The following is a 20,486-nucleotide window of genomic DNA, read 5'->3' on the forward strand; positions in this document are numbered from 1 at the left end:
TACTATATTGAATATTGTTTTGCCACTACTACATTCCACTTCATAATATATTACTTATATACCATAATAATGTACCTGCTTTTTTTTATTGCTCTCTCTCTGCCGCTGCACTTTTTGGGCTTATAAGGTGAATCTGAGCCACTTTCACAATAATGTGTGCTCTCATATTGGTATGTGTTATACTCTAAGCACCTCAGCAAGGCGGGACATAAACTGTTTCTATGTTTTCCTGACATGGATATTGCATATTCTTGACTTTCCCAGGCTATTTGCACATCTCATGCAGCTCCTCAAAAGCTGAAACCTTCTTCCGGGTCCTGAAGATGACCTGGAAGAGACGACAAAGTCTTTCGATTTATCTAATTTAATGGTCTGCAAGAAAATACATTTCAATTCAGAAGGTGCAAGGTTGTATTTTTCTGTTAAGGTGTCACAATATTTCCTTCATTATAATTTTGTGAGTACATTTTGTTGATACATTGGCTTGTGCACTGTGAATCCTGGTTCGTGCATGCATGGCCAGCATTGCTCTCTCAGCTTTCTCGCTCAGTTTTGCAGACACTTTATTTCTTCAATGGACGACGAGTAGCATCAGCATTGATTGGACATGCTACATTTTGCTTTCATTACTCAAATAAAAAAAATTGACGTACCAAAATTAAATACATCAACATTTGTACAGGTGCCCACATCGTCAGTATTTTTTTTTAGATCAAGATTAAAAGAGTACATTTCATAATATATGGTTAAGCAGCCTCTACGAGTGGTACTCCAGGAACAAGACTTATTAATAAGACCCTTTCAATGCTGTTAAAGGCATCTAACAGCCTGCTGTGTGTGTGGTTACTCTGGCTCGTCGGTGTCTTCTGCAGGTCCCTTGTCGGCATAGCTAATCAGCACCACTAGGAGCACCTGGCCACTTCCTCCCAGGAGTGTTAAGTCCTGTCTGCTCCAGCGTGGGTCTACGTTCTTCCAGCACCATGCCTTGTTTATGCTTTAACTTGTCGTGTGTTGTCAATAAATGTACCATTTCTTGTTTGATCCCCCGTGTGTCTCCCGTCTTTGTAATGGATTAAGAGCCGGGTCGTGACAAAACTGCTTTTTTTTTTTTTTTAAACACAGACCAAGATTACTGTATCTGTTACTATGACAACTGAAGTCCTGAAACTAACCTGCCGTGGCAGGTTGTACGGGTCTGAGCAGGTGCTTCAGTCTGGAGCGCCCATCCAGACTGAAGCAGTTTCCAGTATCATCCGCTCTACCCGTCATACATGTATAATATTTAGTTTCTTTATAAAATTATAATACAATATATCCAACTTTATGCATTTAGGTTCATCTACTTACTTTAAGCTCAGGTGTGTTAATCTTTGCAAGATACTTACATTTTAAATATGTATTTTAACAATGATGTATTAGAAAACTAAATGTTTAAAGCACTTTCTTAAAAAGGCAGTTGCAAGTTATATCTGTAAGCTGATTTTTAGTACACTTAATAACCAAATAACTGTTCTCCACAATAGTGCACAAAGTATTCACTTGTTTTGTTTGTGACAGTAATATTTACTTAAAATGTCAGTTCATTCCTCATTCATTCTGTGAGTGTCAACTTGGCTCATATTTGGGTTGAAGGAATGCACAGCTTTTCATGGCAAGCTTCCTTTCCGTTAGCTTCCCACAAAGTACACATAAATACAAAGAAAGTACACAGAACTACAAAGAAACAGGGACACATACATTTTCTAGTTGACTTTACTCCTTAATTGAATTTGGCAACTCAAATTTCTTAAGAAAGTAACATTCTCGGGTGCATGTACAATAAACTTGCAAACATATTTTGAATGCATGTACAATAAACTTGCAAACTAACTGAAAAAAACTGGAAACCCTTATAAATACAAGGAAAAACTGAAAAATACAAAATTATCTATAGTTCATGTCATCATAGAAAATGTCAATATAGATTAAAATTACCAGTTTAAAGTTTATCTTACATATTATCAACAAAACTAAAGCCCATTTCAAACAAAAAATGATCATGTTCGATACAAATTACAGCCTTTATCCAAGACTTTCCATAAACATCTTAGCGATCATGCTTCATTTGCATTCAACCAACAGAATGTTAAACGGCTTTACACAAATCTGTCATAGATTTACAAACAGTGAAGAAACTATCTGGCTTGTGTACTGTATACAAACCCCAAAAATATATACACTAAATATAATCGCAGGAGATGCCCTGTCAGAGACAGGATCTTTGTTACTATGTTACAAGGATCAAAAAATACAAATTAGATCAAAATTGTGAAACCAAGTGGAGGTACTGGGTCAATGTGACTTCAAGTTACTATAGCTAGCTATTCAAAAAGGAGGAGAAGGTAGATGGTATTCAACAACCATTACCGAGAGGAGCCAGCATGAGACTGTTGATGTTCCTCCAGTAGATGAGGAAAAGCAAAAGCTTTGTCACATTCTGTGCATTCATATACAACTTCGCCGACATGACTTTCTTGGTGCTGCTTCAGCTGAGACCACCGGCTGAAGGACTTGTAGCACATGTCACAGCGGAACTTCCCGACTTCTTTTTTGGCACCCAATCTCATGCACGACGACAGATCTTGTGCCGTATCGAGATTGGTGTGCAACTGGGCACGCGTGAACTTGTTTTCTTCTTTTGACTGAGGCGTGTTTTTTTGTCGATGCCTTCGCTCGTGCTCGGCGAGGTACCGCTTCTTCGCAAAAGTGTTCCCACAAAGCTGACATTTGAATGGCTTCTCAAGTCGGTGCTTTTTATTTTGGTGCTCCAAAAGACCACTCTTTGAGGAGAACTGCTTTGAGCAAACTTGGCAATTGTACACGTCCTCTCCAGTAACGTCAATCTCAATCTCCTCTTCCTCTCCTGCTGCTTGATAATAAGTTGGAGCGGACGTCTTAGCTGACGGATTTGAGTATTCAGCCTCTTTTGAAGCGTGCTTATCATGAGAACAGTGGTGCTGTTCGAAAGCGTCTTCTCCCCAAAAGCTCTGGCCACACTCTGTGCATTCAAATTCCGTTGCGGATGTCACATGACGGCGCTCGTGTTCCTCAAGGGTACTTCTCGAGGAAAATGTCGTTTTACAAATGTTGCACTCAAAAGAACCATTAGCATGCGTGGGGAAATGATTAATCAACTCCGTGGCATTGGCAAAACACTGATGGCAAACTGGACATATGAAATCAGGGGATGGAGCCCAATCTGTACCTTCAGTGTTGTGTTTATTTTCCGCTGCAGTATCACTGTGGCTCTTCAGGTGGCGGAGAAATTGCTGAGAGGTGAAAAAACTGCTGTTGCATTGATTGCATGGATATTCACCGTTGGACCACGACATGTGATGGCTGTTCCTGTGCTTTTTCAGGTGAGATGCATGCAGGAAATGTTGATGGCAGTCTGAGCAGGGGTATGGCCGCTCTTTGGCTTCCATGCAACCATGCTCCGAGAGCTCCTCTGGGTCTGGAAAACGCTCACCACAAACACCGCAGCGGTATTTGAGCTCTTTAGGGGATACTGATGAGCCTTCAGAGAGGGAAGCAGATTTCTCATGTTCTTTCCCTAAAAATGGAGGTGGGGGGTAGTGACTTGCCTTCGAGTGGCTTTTTCGATGCTCAACTCTACTACTCTTGGAGGGAAACACACGATTGCATATATCACATGGGAAGTTCTCTTCACGGTGGGTGGACATGTGCTCTGCCAACTGCAATGGCCCTGTGAAACTGAAGTCGCACTTGGAACAACGGTAGGGGCGGCTCTTGCCATGAGTATGCTTGTGTTTACGGAGCGCAAAGAGCGAGACAAAACCCCTACCGCATGCCTGACACTGAAATTCAGACTTGTGCATTCGTTGATGCTGTTGCAATTGGGATGCTTGGAAAAAACACCGACCGCATTCTTCACATTCATGTGGTTTTTCACCCAGGTGACAACGTTGATGGTCCTCAAGACCTTCTGATGTTGGGAATGTCTTTCCACACACGTGGCAGGGGAAGTATGGCGCCGAGTCTGAGTCGGTGTCCTCACTGCCAGTATTTCTCTCCTCATCGCTTTCAGCAGCTGTGCTGACTTGACCGCTGCATTGTGGTTCAACAATCTTTTGCCTTACAGTTCGCCCAGGATTCATCTGCTCTTGTGGATGCCACTTTCTATAATGTCTTGAAAGTGATTTCTTGACCGAATATGCCTTGTTACAGAAACGACAAGTAAACACATCATCTGTATGGTCTTCTCTGTAATGATTATATAAAGATGGTCTTGTCCAAAACCTGTGATTACACAGTTTGCAGGGAAAAGGCCTGTTTGGGTCATGACATGTTCGGTGGATGTTAAGATCAGATGAGGTCTTTGCAACTATGGAGCAGTCAGGGCAAGAGTATTTATCCTTAGTTTCATGGACCTTCATGTGTCTTGCCAGATGTCCTCGATTCGAAAACTCCTCCCCACACGTAATACACGCTTTGCGCTTATATGCTTCTTCTTGTCTTCCATGGTCTTCAAGGTGACTAATAAGCATCAAGCCATCCGTGAAGCTCTTATCACATTCTGAACATTGATACTGCACAGCTTTCTTCTCTGGACTTGAGATGCCCTGCACCGGTTTTCTTTCTGACTTTTCTGGGGATTTGTCCACCAAGTCATCTTTGCAAGAGAAGTTGGTCTGCAAAACGCCAGTGCCATTTGAGTCGGAGGCCTCCGAGAACAGTAGAACAGAGTCATTCAGCACAAAATCAATCTCGGCTTTCAAAGGAACTTCCAACTGTCGGATTGTACTCTCTGAAATGTGCCCGAATTTACATTTCCTGTTGTGATTACGGAGAAGCTTTTTAGTCCAGAAGCCCTTGTTGCATGTTTTACATTGAAAAGGAAGATCCATTGTGTGTACACGCAGATGACCGCTTAGTCCAGCTTTATTTGTAAAGGTCATATCGCACACTGGGCAGGGCAATGGATTGGGGACCTTACTATCAGGAGTTGCATCTTGTTTGGAGATTAATTTCTCGCCATCACTGAGCCATTCATCACAACTCTCATCCAAAGGCTCTTCTTTGATGTTTGGTATATTTGACAGATGGTGTTGTAGGGGAGCAGAGGGTATTGGTGGAAACTGTGTTTCCAGCTTGTGTGCATTCAAAAAATGCTCTTGAAGCTGTGAAAACAGCAAGAAACGGGAACTACAATATGCACAAGAAAATCCTTTTGGTGGGTTTCTAGTCATTGACTGTTGGGTTTTGCAAACTGTGGACTTGGATAATCTCGGTGTCACCATGCATCTTTTTTTGGTGCACTTTGGGGCATGACGCTTCACGTAATCCTTCCTTATAAATTTTTGACCACAATCATCACAGGCATATGGCCGCTCTCCTGTGTGCAGTCGTGTGTGCACTCTCAATTGCCAAGTGTTTTGAAAAGCACGGGGGCAAAAACTACATGTGTATTTGTACTTTTTGTTCAAATAAGGCTGGATACGATGTATTATTCTATTTCGTATCACATTAAGCGGGTTTGTCACATTTTCTGTTGGTGGATCAGTTTCCAGTGGTAGTAAAGAATTCTTTCCTTTGGAGCGAGTCCTGCACTTCTTTACCTTCCTGTGCTTTTTCAGAGTTTTTTCATGGGAGAATGATGAGCCACAGTGTAAGCACTTGAATAATTTTGTAGTATGGAACATAGTGACATGTCGGGAAAGTTTAGACTGAGTGGAGAAGCTTCTTGAACAGACTTTGCACTCAAGGGTCTCCATCTTTTCAGCAGCTGCCAGCAAACCAAACCTATTTTTCCAACCTTTGCCAATGTCATCTAAACTGATTTTGGGAATACAGACTTCCAATCGTGTTTTCTTCCCTTTACAGCGAGCCTGATGTACTTTCAGATGATCATACCTTGAAAAGCAGCAGTCACAGGCTTTACAGCGGTATGGTTTCACTTCATTGTGTGTCAAAATGTGACGTCTCAGACTCCGCGATTTCATGAAAGTCTTAGTGCAGAATTTGCACTTTAACTCAGTTTTACCTTCTGCTTCAGGCATTTGTGCTGCCTCACTCAGAGTAGGCGTCTTTGACAATTGAGTTGCAGCCACATCTTTGCCTTTCGACAGCCGCTCCTTGTCACCGTCACAGAAAGCTTCATGCTGCAAATACATTGTCTGAGTTCCAAATCTGTGTCCACAGTACATACATGAATAGGGTTTCACACCTGTGTGTGTCACAAGATGTCTCAAAAGTAACGATCTGTACCTGAACCTCTTTTTACAGTGAGTGCATTTAAATCGAAGCAGCTCTGTTGCATTCGAGTTTGGGGGCATTATGGAGACTTTTTGGCTCATCTGTGAATTGCTTTTACAGACATTATCATTAACGGATAATAAGCCATTGTTGAGGTCTGAAGTTCCTGTGCAGTTCTTCTGATGTTGAGTTAATTTTGTAAATCCAAAGTACTGCCCACATCTTGAGCATAGACGCAGAGTGTTTGCCTTGTGGCCACGGTGATGACTTTTCAGGCGATTCTTCTTAGAAAATATCCGTGGACAGAACATACACAGATGTGGCCCCTTAGTGTAAGGCTCAATTGGGACAAGATGTCCGGCTTGAGCAGGCATACACTTCTCAATGTGAAGTTTAAAATACAAGTCACGGTAAAACTGTCTTCCACAGTTAGTGCAGGAAAAGGGCTTGTCTCCAGTATGTTTGATCATGTGGCGTAGCAAATAGCGGCGACTAGGGAAATGATCTTTGCAAAACGGACACTGGTTTGATGAGGACACAGATATATGTGTAAGACAATGCTTTCTTAGTACTTTGGCATCATTAAATACCTCTTTGCACAGAGAGCACTGTAGCTTCTTTGGCCCACTCTGATCTTTTTCAGGATCCAAGGATTCCTGTGGTTCTAATGATGGTCTCTCTTCAAGCTGACTTGTCCGGTTTTCTTTTTTTCTGTGGGTTACTAAGTGCCTGAGGAGTTGTGCAGGAAACTGGAACTGCAGTTGACAGTCTGGGCATCGAAGCATTCCCTTTTTAAGATGGGAGCTTCTGTGCTGGATCAATTCACCAATACTTGGAAGAATCTTTCTGCAGACAGTGCACTGTATCCTCTTCTGGTGAACGTTTTTATGACTAATCAGATGGGCCTGTCTTTTGAATCCTTTGCCGCATTCTAGACAGCGGTACGGTTTTTCGCCTCCGTGACTGCGAACATGTTTCTTCAGAGACTGTGGTGTGGCGAAACGTTTCAGACAAAACTTACAACTCAATGCAGGACTGACAGTTGTCTCAGTTGATTTTGAGTTATCATCATTCTCTTTAGTGTTTGTACTACTTAACGTTGCCGTTTTAGACAAGGTGGAGAAAACTGAATTTCTGTACTTGAACTTTTTACCAGTGAGTTTAAACACCTCGTGTTTCTTCATATGTCTGTACTTTCCGGAAGCGTGATGAAAAACGGCGGGACAAAGATTGCATTTGTAATGTGGTACAGTCTCGAGGAATGTTGATTTTTTCGGTTCAATTTCCTTTTTCTCCTTTCTTTTCGGTTCAACCTGTTCCTTTGATGGTACCCTCTCCTTAGCAAGCCGATTTACACAGTCTCTGAGGCAAAACGATTTAATATGTCTGTATCGGTTGTTTGATAAAGTAAAGGTAACCCGACACAGGGGACACCGATATTTACCGTCATTTCTTTCCTTCCCATCACTTATGGCGTTTCGTACACAGTCACGCAAATGCCGAGCTCTGTTGTAGGAGTACTTGAAAAGCCGTGGACAGAGAGGGCATTTATATTTTCCTCTCGTTTCACTCTCCACTTTGTGGGTTTTCTCACTGGTTTTCTCACTACTCTGTTTTGTGGGACGCTGACTCAATGAAACTGCCAGACTTTTCCCCTTGTGAACATTGTGGAAGTGCTTTTTAACCTTATCCAAAGTTGAGAAGTTTTTACCACATAAACTACACGGATGAGTTTCAGAGATGTTGACAAGCTTCACGTAACATTCCAGTAGATTTGGATATTGTTTGTTCTGTACATTGTCTTTTTGTTGTGGCATTTTAGTTTCTTTGATATCAGAATTAGCATCAGAATTTGTAACTTGAAGTTTTGACCCCTTGCATCTACCAGGTACCTGCTTGTGCCTTCGCATGCTACTAGACTGCGCAAAGTAAGATCCACAGTTATTGCACTTGTAGGGTGTTTTGCCAGTGTGAGATCGTATATGTGTGACATACTTAGTTAGTTTCGAAAATATGAGTCCGCATCTAATGCACTTGTGCTTGCCATGGCGTTTTTTCTTCTTCAGTACGCTGGAGTCAGAAGACGGCCAAGGACCATCTTTGGTCACACAACACACATGTTTCTCTGATTGTTCATTCTTCATCATCAGGTAGACATTACAAGTCATGCAAAACTGGAAGTTTTGCAGTGAATGGCAATCATGGTGGTGTTCAATTAGATGATCTACATTGTAGGTTGTGTTTTGGCAATCGGCGCAATGATAAGAGTTACTCGCTCCACTTACTGACTCTGGTGTCTTCAATATTACAACAGGTTGCAGGCGTTTTCTCATTTGTAGAGAGGATTTTAGTTGAGGCGCTTGTCCTTCTGGAATGTTTATGCCTTTACCGTTAGGTCTAGCAACAGAAGTGTCTTCATAGGGACGCGTGTCAAGTTTTGTTTCCTCAGCATCACATGAGGAATCTTCTCTTGACAGTGGTTCACCATAGAGGATGCCAGACAAGGACGGATCTTCTGCAGATGTGTTCAACTCAGCTGCATTTTCAGCAACATCGCCATTAAGACTTCCTTGTTCTAGTGCCACTGGACTTTGATGTTGTGGCTGTTGCTGATCTGAACAAGAGGTCACATTTGTGTTCTCTGAGGGACTCAATTCATTTTCAACACAGGTAGTTATATCAGTGCTTGAGGTGTTTGATTGTGAACAAGATTGTAAACTATTAGAAACACTCTGTTCTTTAATGTCACCAGTCAAAGCAGTGTCACTACAATCTGGTGCTGAGGAGGTTGGAGTGCTCTTCTCTGGTGAACTTGTCAATTCTGTTTCTAGACAGGGATTTGTGTCTGTGCTTGGGCGGGTGGGCTGTAAGCAGGATTCTACATTATTACCAACATCTTGCTTATTCTTGTCACTAGTATCAATAGGAAGATGAGTGACACTAGGGGCACTGCAATCTGGAGAACTGGTGTTAATATTCTCTGCTGAACTGGTCCATTCTTTTTCTAGACAGGGATTCACATTTTTGCTGGAGCTAGTTGACTGTAAGCAGGTATTACATTGCTCATTCTTGTCACTGGCATTGCTTAAATGACCATCACTCGTCACAGCAGGGCTCAAACAAATATTGTTCTTCGGCATACATTTGTAAAACAGGTGCCCAGATAAATGCAAACAGGGTTCAACATCCCGAGTGTTACTTTTCAAGGTACTTGTGCACTCACCCAGTTCATGAATGGCATCTGTAGAATCAGACAACTTCATACATTGTTGATCGGTATATGACTGAATTTCTTTCTTCCGACGGTTGGTGTCCATAATTTCATCTCGACCATCATTGGAATTGGGATTTGGGGATGTCTGCTCATCAAAAGTCTCTTTTTCTAATGAACTTAATTCTCTTCTTTCTATTTTCAGGACTTCACTTTTATCCTGCTTGTCCTCTCGCATATTTCCATCTTGATCATTTGTGGTGTCGGGATTATCATTCTTTTGGTTGAATGATTCTTCAATTTTCTTAGTTAGGACCTCCTCGCCTGAAAGCTCTTGGACATTGTTTAATGTAGTGATGCTATTTGGCACAGTTGCAGAAATCTGCCCTTCTTCATTGCTGTCCGGGTATTGTAATCCATCGGTCAACTTTTCATTGCCACTTATTGAGATGTTTGAATTTCCTTGTACAAGATCTTGCTCCACATCTGCCTTTTGTTTCTGATCTGGACAACCAACATTATCCTTTTTCTCCTCAACAGGCTTGCTCCCTGTAGTTTTCACCATGTCCAAAGTAGCTGAAGACTGATTGTGTCCCCCGTCAGATTGGACAATTTTAACGGGACAGTCCATCTTGTCTTTAACTATGTTTTCTCCTGCCATTACATTTGAAGTACTTGGCAAAGCTACATTAGTCTCTGACATAATAGGGCGACGCTCAGTCGGAACCGTCATATTTCCACCATCAGTAAAAAGCCATTCTGATGAGCTGGGTTTTAGAGTAAGATCAGTTTTTGATTTTGGAACTGACTTGCCTCCCATAAATTTACAAGAGGGCCTTGTTTCACCTATATCTGCATCGGAGCAGCTACTGACATCAGAGTAGCCCTCAAGAAATGAAGTAGCTAACATTCCACAGTCTTGCTTAAGTTCTTGTAAATCTGTCGCAAAAGATGAAGGTAAAGGTCCCAATGTCGATAATCCTTCTGTGGCTAAATCTTTGATTTCATTATTTTCACATCTTGGCAAGTGATCTTTTCCCATTTGTTCTCCATCAGCTTGCCACAGGGTTTCGTTGCCGTATGTTTGAAAAAGGCAGTCTGAACTGGAATTTTCATAATAGTTTGTGGTAAAATTTGAGTTGGTTACAGAGTCTTCGTGTGAAGCCTCTGTGCTGGGGAAGTCATGATGTCCAATGTAGTTCTCTATATGGTGGGAAAGACTTCCCTGTGACTCAGATGTCCTCGTCAATGTACTTGATTCTGATGATAGAGGTGGAACGTTATGAAAGTATGAATCCCAACCTTGAGACATTCTCTTCCAGGATTGGAAGCTTTAGCTTATTTGGCCCAATCCTGAAAACACAAATAAGGATATAATTAAAAAACAGCAACTTCAAATCATCATTTAGAATAAAGTACACAATACTTGACAAGAATATTCTGACCTTTTCCTGGACTCGCAAGGACTAGGACTATCCAGGATGACGCGTTACATCTGCATGAAAACCTGGGGAAAATAATATTGATGAATAATATTATTGTAAAGATTTTACAAGGCCACAAAAAAAAGCACCTACAAATGCTGTCAAAATGCGATCCAACCATGAGTGATTTTTGAACCTGCGGTGGTGGGACAACAAAATTGCTTCCATGTGGGCTTAATATCCAAAAATGAGGGTCACAAGGGTGAATTGATAGCCAGGAGATGGGCAATGGTAGTATAGTTACATTAGTGACGCAAAGCACCATGAAGTAATTATTGATGGTACTTGGTACCAAAACGCCTTCAGTTTAAGACTGATCAGACTTAGCAAACTCACATGCGTGAAGGTTGAGTTGGATCACCCGGCATTTTCCATAGGGCGGTTGGGGACTTTGAATCCAAGAGAGCTATGTTTAAAGCCTACAAACGGTATTAGTGCCTATGCATCTGAACCATTTGGTGGTCATCAGCAGTGAAGAATGAATAAGATGTTTTTTTTAGGAAAGGCTAACCCTTGGAACTACTAAATCAGCAAATAGCTAGAGAGGCCAGAAGGACTGCAGTATGGAGGTGGGAGTGCTCCTTCGGCATGGGGATACTTTTGACTATTGCAGTGGGGGTATTTTTTTATTTTTATTTGGCAAGGCACAGTCCTTGCCAATCACATTCACACAACACACATTTGTGGTAAGCCTGTTCCACACCTACTGGAAGGAGACACTAGGGCAGGCCCAGGACATGCTGGAAAGCTTATCCCATCAGGCGTTGGAAAGCACTTGGATCCCAGGAAGAGCTGGATGGTTTAGCTACTGATAAGTGATAGAACTACATGTCCCTCTATATAGAGTTAAACATTTGCAATCAATCTAACTTGATGGAAAAATTTAACGGAATCTTTAAGATATTTCACATAATGTCATTTACGATAAAAGACAAAAACAAGCACACAAAAACTTAATAAAAATAACTTCTGTACCTGGTGTTAAAAGTCTGCCGTCATCTAAACATTGAAAGACATCAATCCTGGCTGGCTGTAAAAGAGAAAGAAATGCAAAATATTACCATTAAGACATGATTTTGCATTTTGTTTTTCCAAGATATAAAATAGCAGTGCAGGCTATTAATGCTCCAGACAAGACAGAAATCAGGGCCTGTTAACTGGGTATGGCTGTTACACCTAGGGATGCTCCAATGTTACACCTAGGGATGCTCTAATGACAATACCAGTATCAGCTATAACACAACCGCACCAGATACTACTATGGCAACGTGACATTAAACTCTCACCAGTTGAGCCTGATACGCTGCCCAGGTGCATCGACCACCCGGTGAACAAAGTGGTTAAATTGTACATAATTTATCACCAACTGTAGTGTGCACGAAACAGGCAGTCTCCGTCATTTCTTCGGGAGAGTTAGCAGATACATTTTTTATACATTCAATTTTATTTAGCTGACGCTTTCACCCAAAGCGACTGACAATAAGTGCATTCAATTGTGAGTACAAATTCAGAACAAGGAAAGTGCAATTTCTTCAATAAAGTCAAACTACAAAGTGATATCAGTAAGTGCCATTTAAGTGCAACTACTGCGTTAGTGTCCTTATTCAAGGTGTAGTCGAAAAAGATGTGTTTATAGTTTGCAACGGAAGATGTAGAACCTTACTGCTGTCCTTTTTACTTGCACACCCACTAAGGCTCCACCAAATCAATTGGTTTAGCTCCGAGGTTATCAGCAGTGTCTGCCTGACATACTCTTCTCTGGGTTTTTGCCTGGGTTTTGCAAGCTCAGCACATAGTTAGCAAGTGATCGGTCAAGACAGAGAGAGAGTTAGACTACGAGTATGAAGTCAGCAGTCACATTATAGCTGTAAATGAAACAGTGCAGTGTGTGTACAGTTTATATATACTGTGTCAGTGAATGAATGTGACAGCTCCTTGGGAGACCCAAGGTAAAGTCCTGTGATTTCGCAGTTCTTCTCCAACCATTCTACCATGATAACCATTATGCAAATTTATACGACTGTATATTATTGATCTTATCTACACAAAGGTAATTTCTGTCTCCACATGGTCGCACGTTTACAATTGTCCTTTGCTCTCTGTATCACACTCGCTCTCTTGCGAGTAGCACCTGGAGAAGCTTGTACAGAAATGAGCCAAAGTGCTGCATGCTCTGATAAGCAGCAACAGTCCAGTCACCACCAGATGACAGATTTTGACCAAGCTTGGCTGTCAGAAGGGAAATACTCCCCCTGGCTGTACAAGACTTGGTAAATACATAAATAAATCTTCCAAAAGCCCCAAAAAATACACTGCAGTGACAAAACATGCACACTTTGTAGTTGTCATTAAAATAAATGAACACCATGTTTATTTTAAGTGTTTGTGACGCATCCTTAGCTAGACCCTTAGACGTAGCTTGGATCACAACGCTTGACAACCCTAACCTGAAAATGTATATGGTATAGTGAATAAGGATGGTACAAAAACTGTCAATCCCAGATTGATACTGTTGAAAATGTTGTCCGACAACTAAAAATGGTTCTGCTCACCGTGGACACAGTGGGCTGACACTGTGGGTCCCTGACCATCGCCATATCTTAACAAGAGCAACAAGGACTCCTTTGCCAGCTCATGCCTTCTGCTTCAATACATATTGCAAAATTGAAAGGCTGTTTTTAAATTAAAAGAGCACACATAACTGCCACCACTCATCCATTCAGGACACGGCTGCAAAAGTTAAATCAACGGCACCTGGCCTGCCTCCATGACACAGCCTGAACGGCACCCGGCCTGCCTCCATGACACAGCGTGAACAGCATCCGGCCTGCCTCCATGACACAGCGTGAACAGCATCCGGCCTGCCTCCATGCTAAAGCCCATGTAGCTTCCCTTGCTCATCTGTTTGGAACACACTGGCTCTGTCAAAAAACGAAAGCATATTTTTTGCAGACAGCAGAGAGATGCGCTTCTGAAACATGCTGCAGTGCAGCTGGTAGGATACATAGGGTAGTCGAGATTGGTTTCGGTAACCGCGTCGCAGCCAAGACGTGTTGTGTGAAACCGTCGACCTAAATAGCACAGCTTTCCAGCTGTTCATACCAGGCATGAAATCAAACCCACCATTTCCCCCATAGGAATTCAGTACCTCAACAAAAGACAATAATGTTTAAAAACTGTATTGACGAAAGAGAGGCAGAGGAGAACAGTGCAGGCTGGGCAGCAAGGCCAGATACAGAGGCCACAACAACCATGGGTACTGGTAAATATCCTGACCTGACTGCAGCAACAAAAAGCAAGGTGAAACCTTGTTAGAGAACCTGAATTATGAGCTTGTGCACCTAAAGGAAAAAAAAAGCGCACCCAATGTAAAAGGTTAGTCTGGAACCCTGTAAAATGTTTCAATACTCTGAATGAATTCTTGAATTTAGTAGATTTGATGTGGAATAAATGCAATGGTATAACAACTGATGACGCAACCAGAATGACTGGACAAAATTCTGAGATGGTGGAAACTATTCTAGAAAACGGAAACAAATCAAATTTTACCTTCTAAACTAAGAAAGGGTGTGACTTGAAATCAAAACACTAATATGAAGCATTTTTACAAAATAGTCAGTCAATGCTGATCTATAGAGGACACCATAAAGTGCATTTTTGGATGGATAGGTCCTTGTTATAGCAATGGACAAGGTGTCAGTGCCACATGAAATGTTGTCAATCTGGTGCGTTACATTAAAACGAAGCCCGGAGAACAAATGGTGTGAAGACCCCATGGACTGAATCACACAAATCAAGTGGGTATCTTTTGACATCTTCTAAAATGTCCAATTACGCTTAGTGACACCTTTTTGAGACCAACAAACCAGCAATGCTTTTTTTCACATTACTTTATGCACAAATCATTTCAAGTGCAACACAGCAAAACATGCCATTTCCATTTGTCTTGGCCGTGTTGTGTAGATAACAGCTGGCTGGGAAAGGCGAGTACTGGTCATCACGGTGAGAGAGCTTCCCGCTTCCAGTTGAAAGTGGCACAAGCAATTTAAGGATCTCCCTACCACTTATCGAGTACTATGTGCACCTGCAATAGCTAGTGAACTGCTTGGACTCAACAGGAATGGCAGAGGTGGCTCCTGGATCAGTAGTGTGTAACATACTAAACAGCAGAATGCAGAAGAACTGTGTCAGCCAATACGATAAGTTGCATCTAATATTCTTAATCTCCAAAAAGAATGCTTCATTTCGATTCGCTGATTGACAGCCTTTCTTATGTGAGCAACTATTTTTCATGGTATAACACACACACACACACACACACACACACACACACACACACACACACACACACACACACACACACACACACACACACACACACACACACAAACACACAAATACTGTCTTGCGGAAAATATGATCCCTCACCAAAGCGATCTTCTGGGTAAACAAGGACAAGTACTGTGTCCTCTTTCTGCCGTTGCTTGTTGCTGCTGAACTACTATTTTGCCTCCATGTCTGCTCTGGTATTAGGATATATTAATATTAGAATATTAAAACACTTAAAACTGGCTGTATAAACATTGCAAAGGTAGAATATGGCAGAGCGGTGCATCAGCGTGTAGGTCAGCCTGATTAACCAAACAAGGAGGTTTGATGGAGCTTCTCTTGCCACCGTGTTATGGAATATGTTGTTGTTGATGAAGTTCTCAGCTCACATTTTACTCGGAAGTTCAGTTGTAGATACTTGTTTAACTCAGTAAACCCCTTTACCTGGTGTTGTTTTAGAGATATTTAAAGGAAACACCATACGACAGAATACCATAAGGGCCAATTTTACACTTCCAACTAAGTGTCTCTCTTTACCTGGAAAGCAGACTTCTGTAACAGCTGGATACACAAGGTTAAATGGTTTACCCATGATTATACCCTCTACTACATCTTTAGAGACTAATTAATTAATTAATATGAGAAACACATCATTCCAAGATAATGAAAGTAATATATATATATATATATATATATATATATATATATATATATATATATATATATATATATCCTAAATTATAGAACAGATTATACGCAATACATTCAAGGGTGACAACTTTGTTGCTGAAGAGTTTAGTGAACATTTTATAAACCCTTTTAAAAGCAATTAAGCCACAGGTCAACAGAGATGCCACACTTCTTATGCATGCTCATGCTAAGCAACATCTGTTTCAAATAAGTTTTGTTTTAGGTGATAATTTGTACAGAGACGAGCATTTTAAATCATCCCCATGATGGAGGAAATAAAGATGCATTTAAAACCGGAAAGCGGTGTGCTGCTCTGGTCGAGATGCGTTGTATGATGCTTTACTTGTAGCCAGTCTGGGCATAGCGCACACACAAAAGGAAACTATGTAATGCAATCAACAACAAAAACACCAGCATCCTCAGCTGCAGTCGGGTTTGCGGCTCGAGACACGTGTTTTATTAATGCATCTGACGCGGGTGGAGGTTCTCGGTGAAGCTAACTAGCCCTCAGTTTCCACAGCTGCGTGCAAGCTAGCACTATTACCCAACAGCTAACAGTGAGCGACTCGTCTGCAGCTGGTCTGTAGCAGGACCCCTTTACCTGATCAATACTCCGTGTTGCTCTCGCGTACTTCACCACGAAATCCCTCCGTGGCTCCTCGACTACATGGTCAGCGTTGCAATAATCACTTCCGAAGACGGTACATGTCGGCTTTCTTTGTCGGTCCACGAAGAAAGCGACAGACCTCCTGGTCGATGGCGTCCGTCTTCCTTGCAAAAATATCCTTCAGGAGATCCTTTTTTTCCTTTCTTTTCTGGAGTGAGACAGTGGGTGTCGTTGCTTCCCCCCCTTCCCTTCCCTTGCCCTCTCGGGCGACGTGGGCTACACAGATTGTTGTGCCCCGAGTTGCGGCGTTGAATCGAAATCCTCCTTCATTATCTATCTTTGCGCAATTTCAGACAATGTGTGCGACTTTGGACGTACGTTATAGAATAGTCTGCTTACAACCAATAAAAAAGGTGCGGATCCTCCGAGAGAGCCCGCCCCTCCGCGTTCTTTGGATGACACAGCGCGCGCCTGTCGGAGCAGCAGCACGACTCCTTCCGGGCGACCGCACCACGGTTCCCTTCTTGCTGCTGCAGCTGCACCCGCGCACCCTCCCTGCTGTAACAGGCGGGACTACTTGCTCCAGCAGGAACTGCACTGATCAAAGGAGTCCTAAAAGTGGAGCTTCTGCGCGCCCCTGTGCACTTTCGACACCACTCAGTCTGTGTTACATGAGTGTGATCCACGTTACTGGGGGCTCCACCAGTCTGACATGCCTCCTCCTTGTCTGCTGGACTGGATGGAGTCTTTAAAGGGTTAAATTGCATACCACCATTTTGTGTTCCATGCCTGCAATAAAATGGCGTAGCCTGTTCTTGTTCTGGTCTTGGACAAAACCCCTTTGGCTGGTTGCACACAAAAAAAATGTTCTTAAGAAAAAAAGAACTCAAACAGGTGAACAGGACCCTCTGAATACATCTGATATCCTGTGACCAGACCATTTCTTCTCCTACATTAATGCTCCACCAGGTGGACTTTGCTTTTACTTGACAAATGTGCAGATAATTCAGTAATTGATCCTATGGCACTGTATCTATTTGAGTGTGTGCAACAAAATTATACACATTTTTATGGAACAAGTCAGACCGGTAGAGAACCAATTGTGTTACAGTATGCAATAAAAACAGGTCTAAATGGGTTTACTTCCTATATATTTGTATGAATGCATGACTTAGTTGATGGGCACTATTTTTCTCTCCAATATTTAGTCACTCAATATTGCCAAAATCAAGCACTGAAGTTAAGATACATATTCTACATCCTGTATACTTGGCTGTAACCCCAACAATGGGTAGAGACCCTACACTTGCACTTTACCCTTACATGCAGTACCGCCCCTGGCCTACCTGAACAAATTAAGACTACAAAAACATCTGAATAACCCGGTGGCTGAACTGGGCACTTCCCATGTGTCACCAAAAGGCAGGGGTATGCAAAAAAAAAAAACTGGTTTGAAATTTGTATTCTACCTTTTTGACCCCTGTACTCGAGACAAATGATATGTAAAGGGCCTTTCCCACAGAACTCAGCCCCACCACCACTGCACTCTGAACCCCATTATTTCTAATGGCTTGTGCTTCCTTTGCGGCCTTTTGGCAACCGAAGCTTAGGGGCAGCACAAACCATGGCTATAGTTGTGACAGTTACAAATGTATGTGTGTGTGCATTCAGACTGCAGACCAATTGATTTGTATCTCGAACCATTCGGACTCTCATGCTGTCAAGTCCCGGTGCAGAACTCCTCCGTTGCAGCAGACAAATTCAGCAACGAAAGAGGCTGGTATTGGGTTTAGTGGGAAGAAGCAGAGTGAAACTGAGTGTCATCAGATAATTTATTTTAGCCTGTGTCTGACGACGGTTCTCCTTTCTGTTGTCCTCCATATCTCTCAGCTTTCAGCAGCTTAGAACCTTCAGCCCTTCCCCACTTTGAAATACAATTCAAGCTGGCAGAGTGTCCCGACTGAGAAGCATCTAAACAAATCCAATTGGAATTGCATTTCAAAGCACCGCCATGCCTGTATTTTATGTGGTGTTTGCTAAAATCAGTCAGGATACAATATGGATGAATATGCCAGGAAAAAAAGAAACAAGTGTTCATGCTCTAGGGGCCTGGAACCTTTTTTGGTTTTGGTGTACTTTCAGAAGAATACATAGGGCTCCATCTCGGAACATGGTATACAGATTTGTTTTGATACATCCATTGGTAAGAATGAAATGTCAAATGTTTTGTCGATCAAGGTGCCCTTCATGCATTATGTAATCTTAACCCAAACAAAGTGCTTCGGTCAAATTTGTCCTTGATTATTCTGGCCAATGCATTCTTCTCAATGGATACTGAACCAAAAGACTGGATCTCCCACTAACAGAAGCATTAGGACAAAGTCATAAATCCCATGAGTGGCCTTCAGGTGGTCCTTTAGTCACTCATGAACCTTTCCTCCTTTCTTTATACTGACAGTTTGATGATCAAGAGGATCCCCACATTGCTCCAGAAAAGTTTCTCATGCATCTCCTCTTCGTGGACACTACATATCTACTCACACTTGTGACTGATGCTCAGCTAACCCTTCAGGCTACATGATTTGCGAGCCTTCATGTTGGTAAATAGTAAATGGACTACTTGTATAGCGCTTTTCTGGTTTTCAGATTACTCAAGGCTTAGTAACACTACATGTCAACATTCACTTGTTCATACACTGATGGCAGGGGCTACCATACAAGGTGCCACCTGCTGATCAGGACTAACAGTCATAGCAGTTTTGGGTTTAAGAGTCATACCCAAGGACACATTAACATGGACTAGCGGAGCCTGGAATCAAACCACTAATCCTCATGTTGAAGGTTGACCCTGCTCTGCAATTACAGTTTACTTTATTTTTGATGCATTAGTGACTCACACAGTGGTGGCCAGCTGGTAAGGTATCGTGTAGTAGTGGCACCACTGAAATCTTTATGAATTGTTCAGGTTGAGAGGGGTATAGAGGGGCATTGGAGAGAGTTTAGCACAGGTAGGTCCGTCGCAACCTCCGGTTCTGAAGTATGAAGTCAATCCGGATGTCTCAAATATGCATTCTTTCAAATGACCAGCAGGGGGTGGTTCCCTTGATTGCAAAAAGATGTCAGACTGTATGGAAGACTGAGAAAATTACCTGTGGTGTTCATTTAGTGAATTATGGTAGCATTTAGATTAAACAATAAAGCAGGGTAGGCTTAAGGGCGGGCCACCTTGCAATAGGCAAGTCACTACTGCTACCAGAGCCGTATACCGCGTCTCCACGTCTCGCCCCTGCAGTCCAAATATGGTCAACTCTGTTCACCGGTTGCAAAAGGTCAAGGTGGCAACAACCAAAATACCAAACTAAAAGCTGGAGGCACAAGGTATACACTGTAGTTTTAGACAACCAAAGTTAACGATCTGGACGAGGACACTTGAATTGGTTAGTGTGTCCTAAATTTGAAATGTGCCATTTTGCTAATTCAGGCAGAGACCTTTGTGTAGAGGTCAATAAACCATTGCCCAAAGTGAATGGTATATACCTGAACACAGACACCAGTGACGCAAAGGGAATTGTTCGTTTTGGAGTTTTCAGGGCCTTTAGATAATTTATTGACCCAAATGTTGTCTCCTGAAACTGTTATCAGAAGTAGGCCATATGAAGGTTAGGGAGTCTGTTGGCTTGACGGAAACAAACAAAACAAGAACAACCATACTAGGAAGTTTTTTCCCCATGTTGAATCAGCCGATGGTAAACATGATGAACAGCCAACCAAAAGGCAGCAGAAACTATTCTAATGAATGGTTTCATTAAAAGGAGGCCACAAGCGACTACAGTGCATGTTGCCATCGGGCAAGACAAGACAAATCTGATTTATTATTTTTTCTCTGCATAGTTTTAGGACTACATCTGCG

The 20,486-nt window shown here is 42.1% G+C and overlaps 1 protein-coding gene across 1 annotated transcript; it reads right to left on the reverse strand.

Annotated features, from left to right (window-relative positions):
• Positions 1 to 1,734: 1,734 nt before the first annotated feature.
• Positions 1,735 to 17,048, reverse strand: znf1035 (zinc finger protein 1035). Its single transcript, XM_068569106.1, has 4 exons — positions 16,571 to 17,048; positions 11,926 to 11,980; positions 10,912 to 10,973; positions 1,735 to 10,819 (listed from the first exon to the last, which is right to left on the reverse strand). The coding sequence occupies exon 4, from the start codon at positions 10,776 to 10,778 to the stop codon at positions 2,403 to 2,405; it is 8,376 nt and encodes a 2,791-aa protein (XP_068425207.1). The 5' UTR covers positions 10,779 to 10,819; positions 10,912 to 10,973; positions 11,926 to 11,980; positions 16,571 to 17,048; the 3' UTR covers positions 1,735 to 2,402.
• Between the last annotated feature and the right edge of the window lie 3,438 nt (positions 17,049 to 20,486).

This window comes from Clinocottus analis, unplaced genomic scaffold (assembly GCF_023055335.1).
Source record: "Clinocottus analis isolate CAN_PGR_092001 unplaced genomic scaffold, fCliAna1.0.p SCAF_9, whole genome shotgun sequence".
In the NCBI taxonomy this organism is placed as follows: Eukaryota; Metazoa; Chordata; class Actinopteri; order Perciformes; family Cottidae; genus Clinocottus; species Clinocottus analis.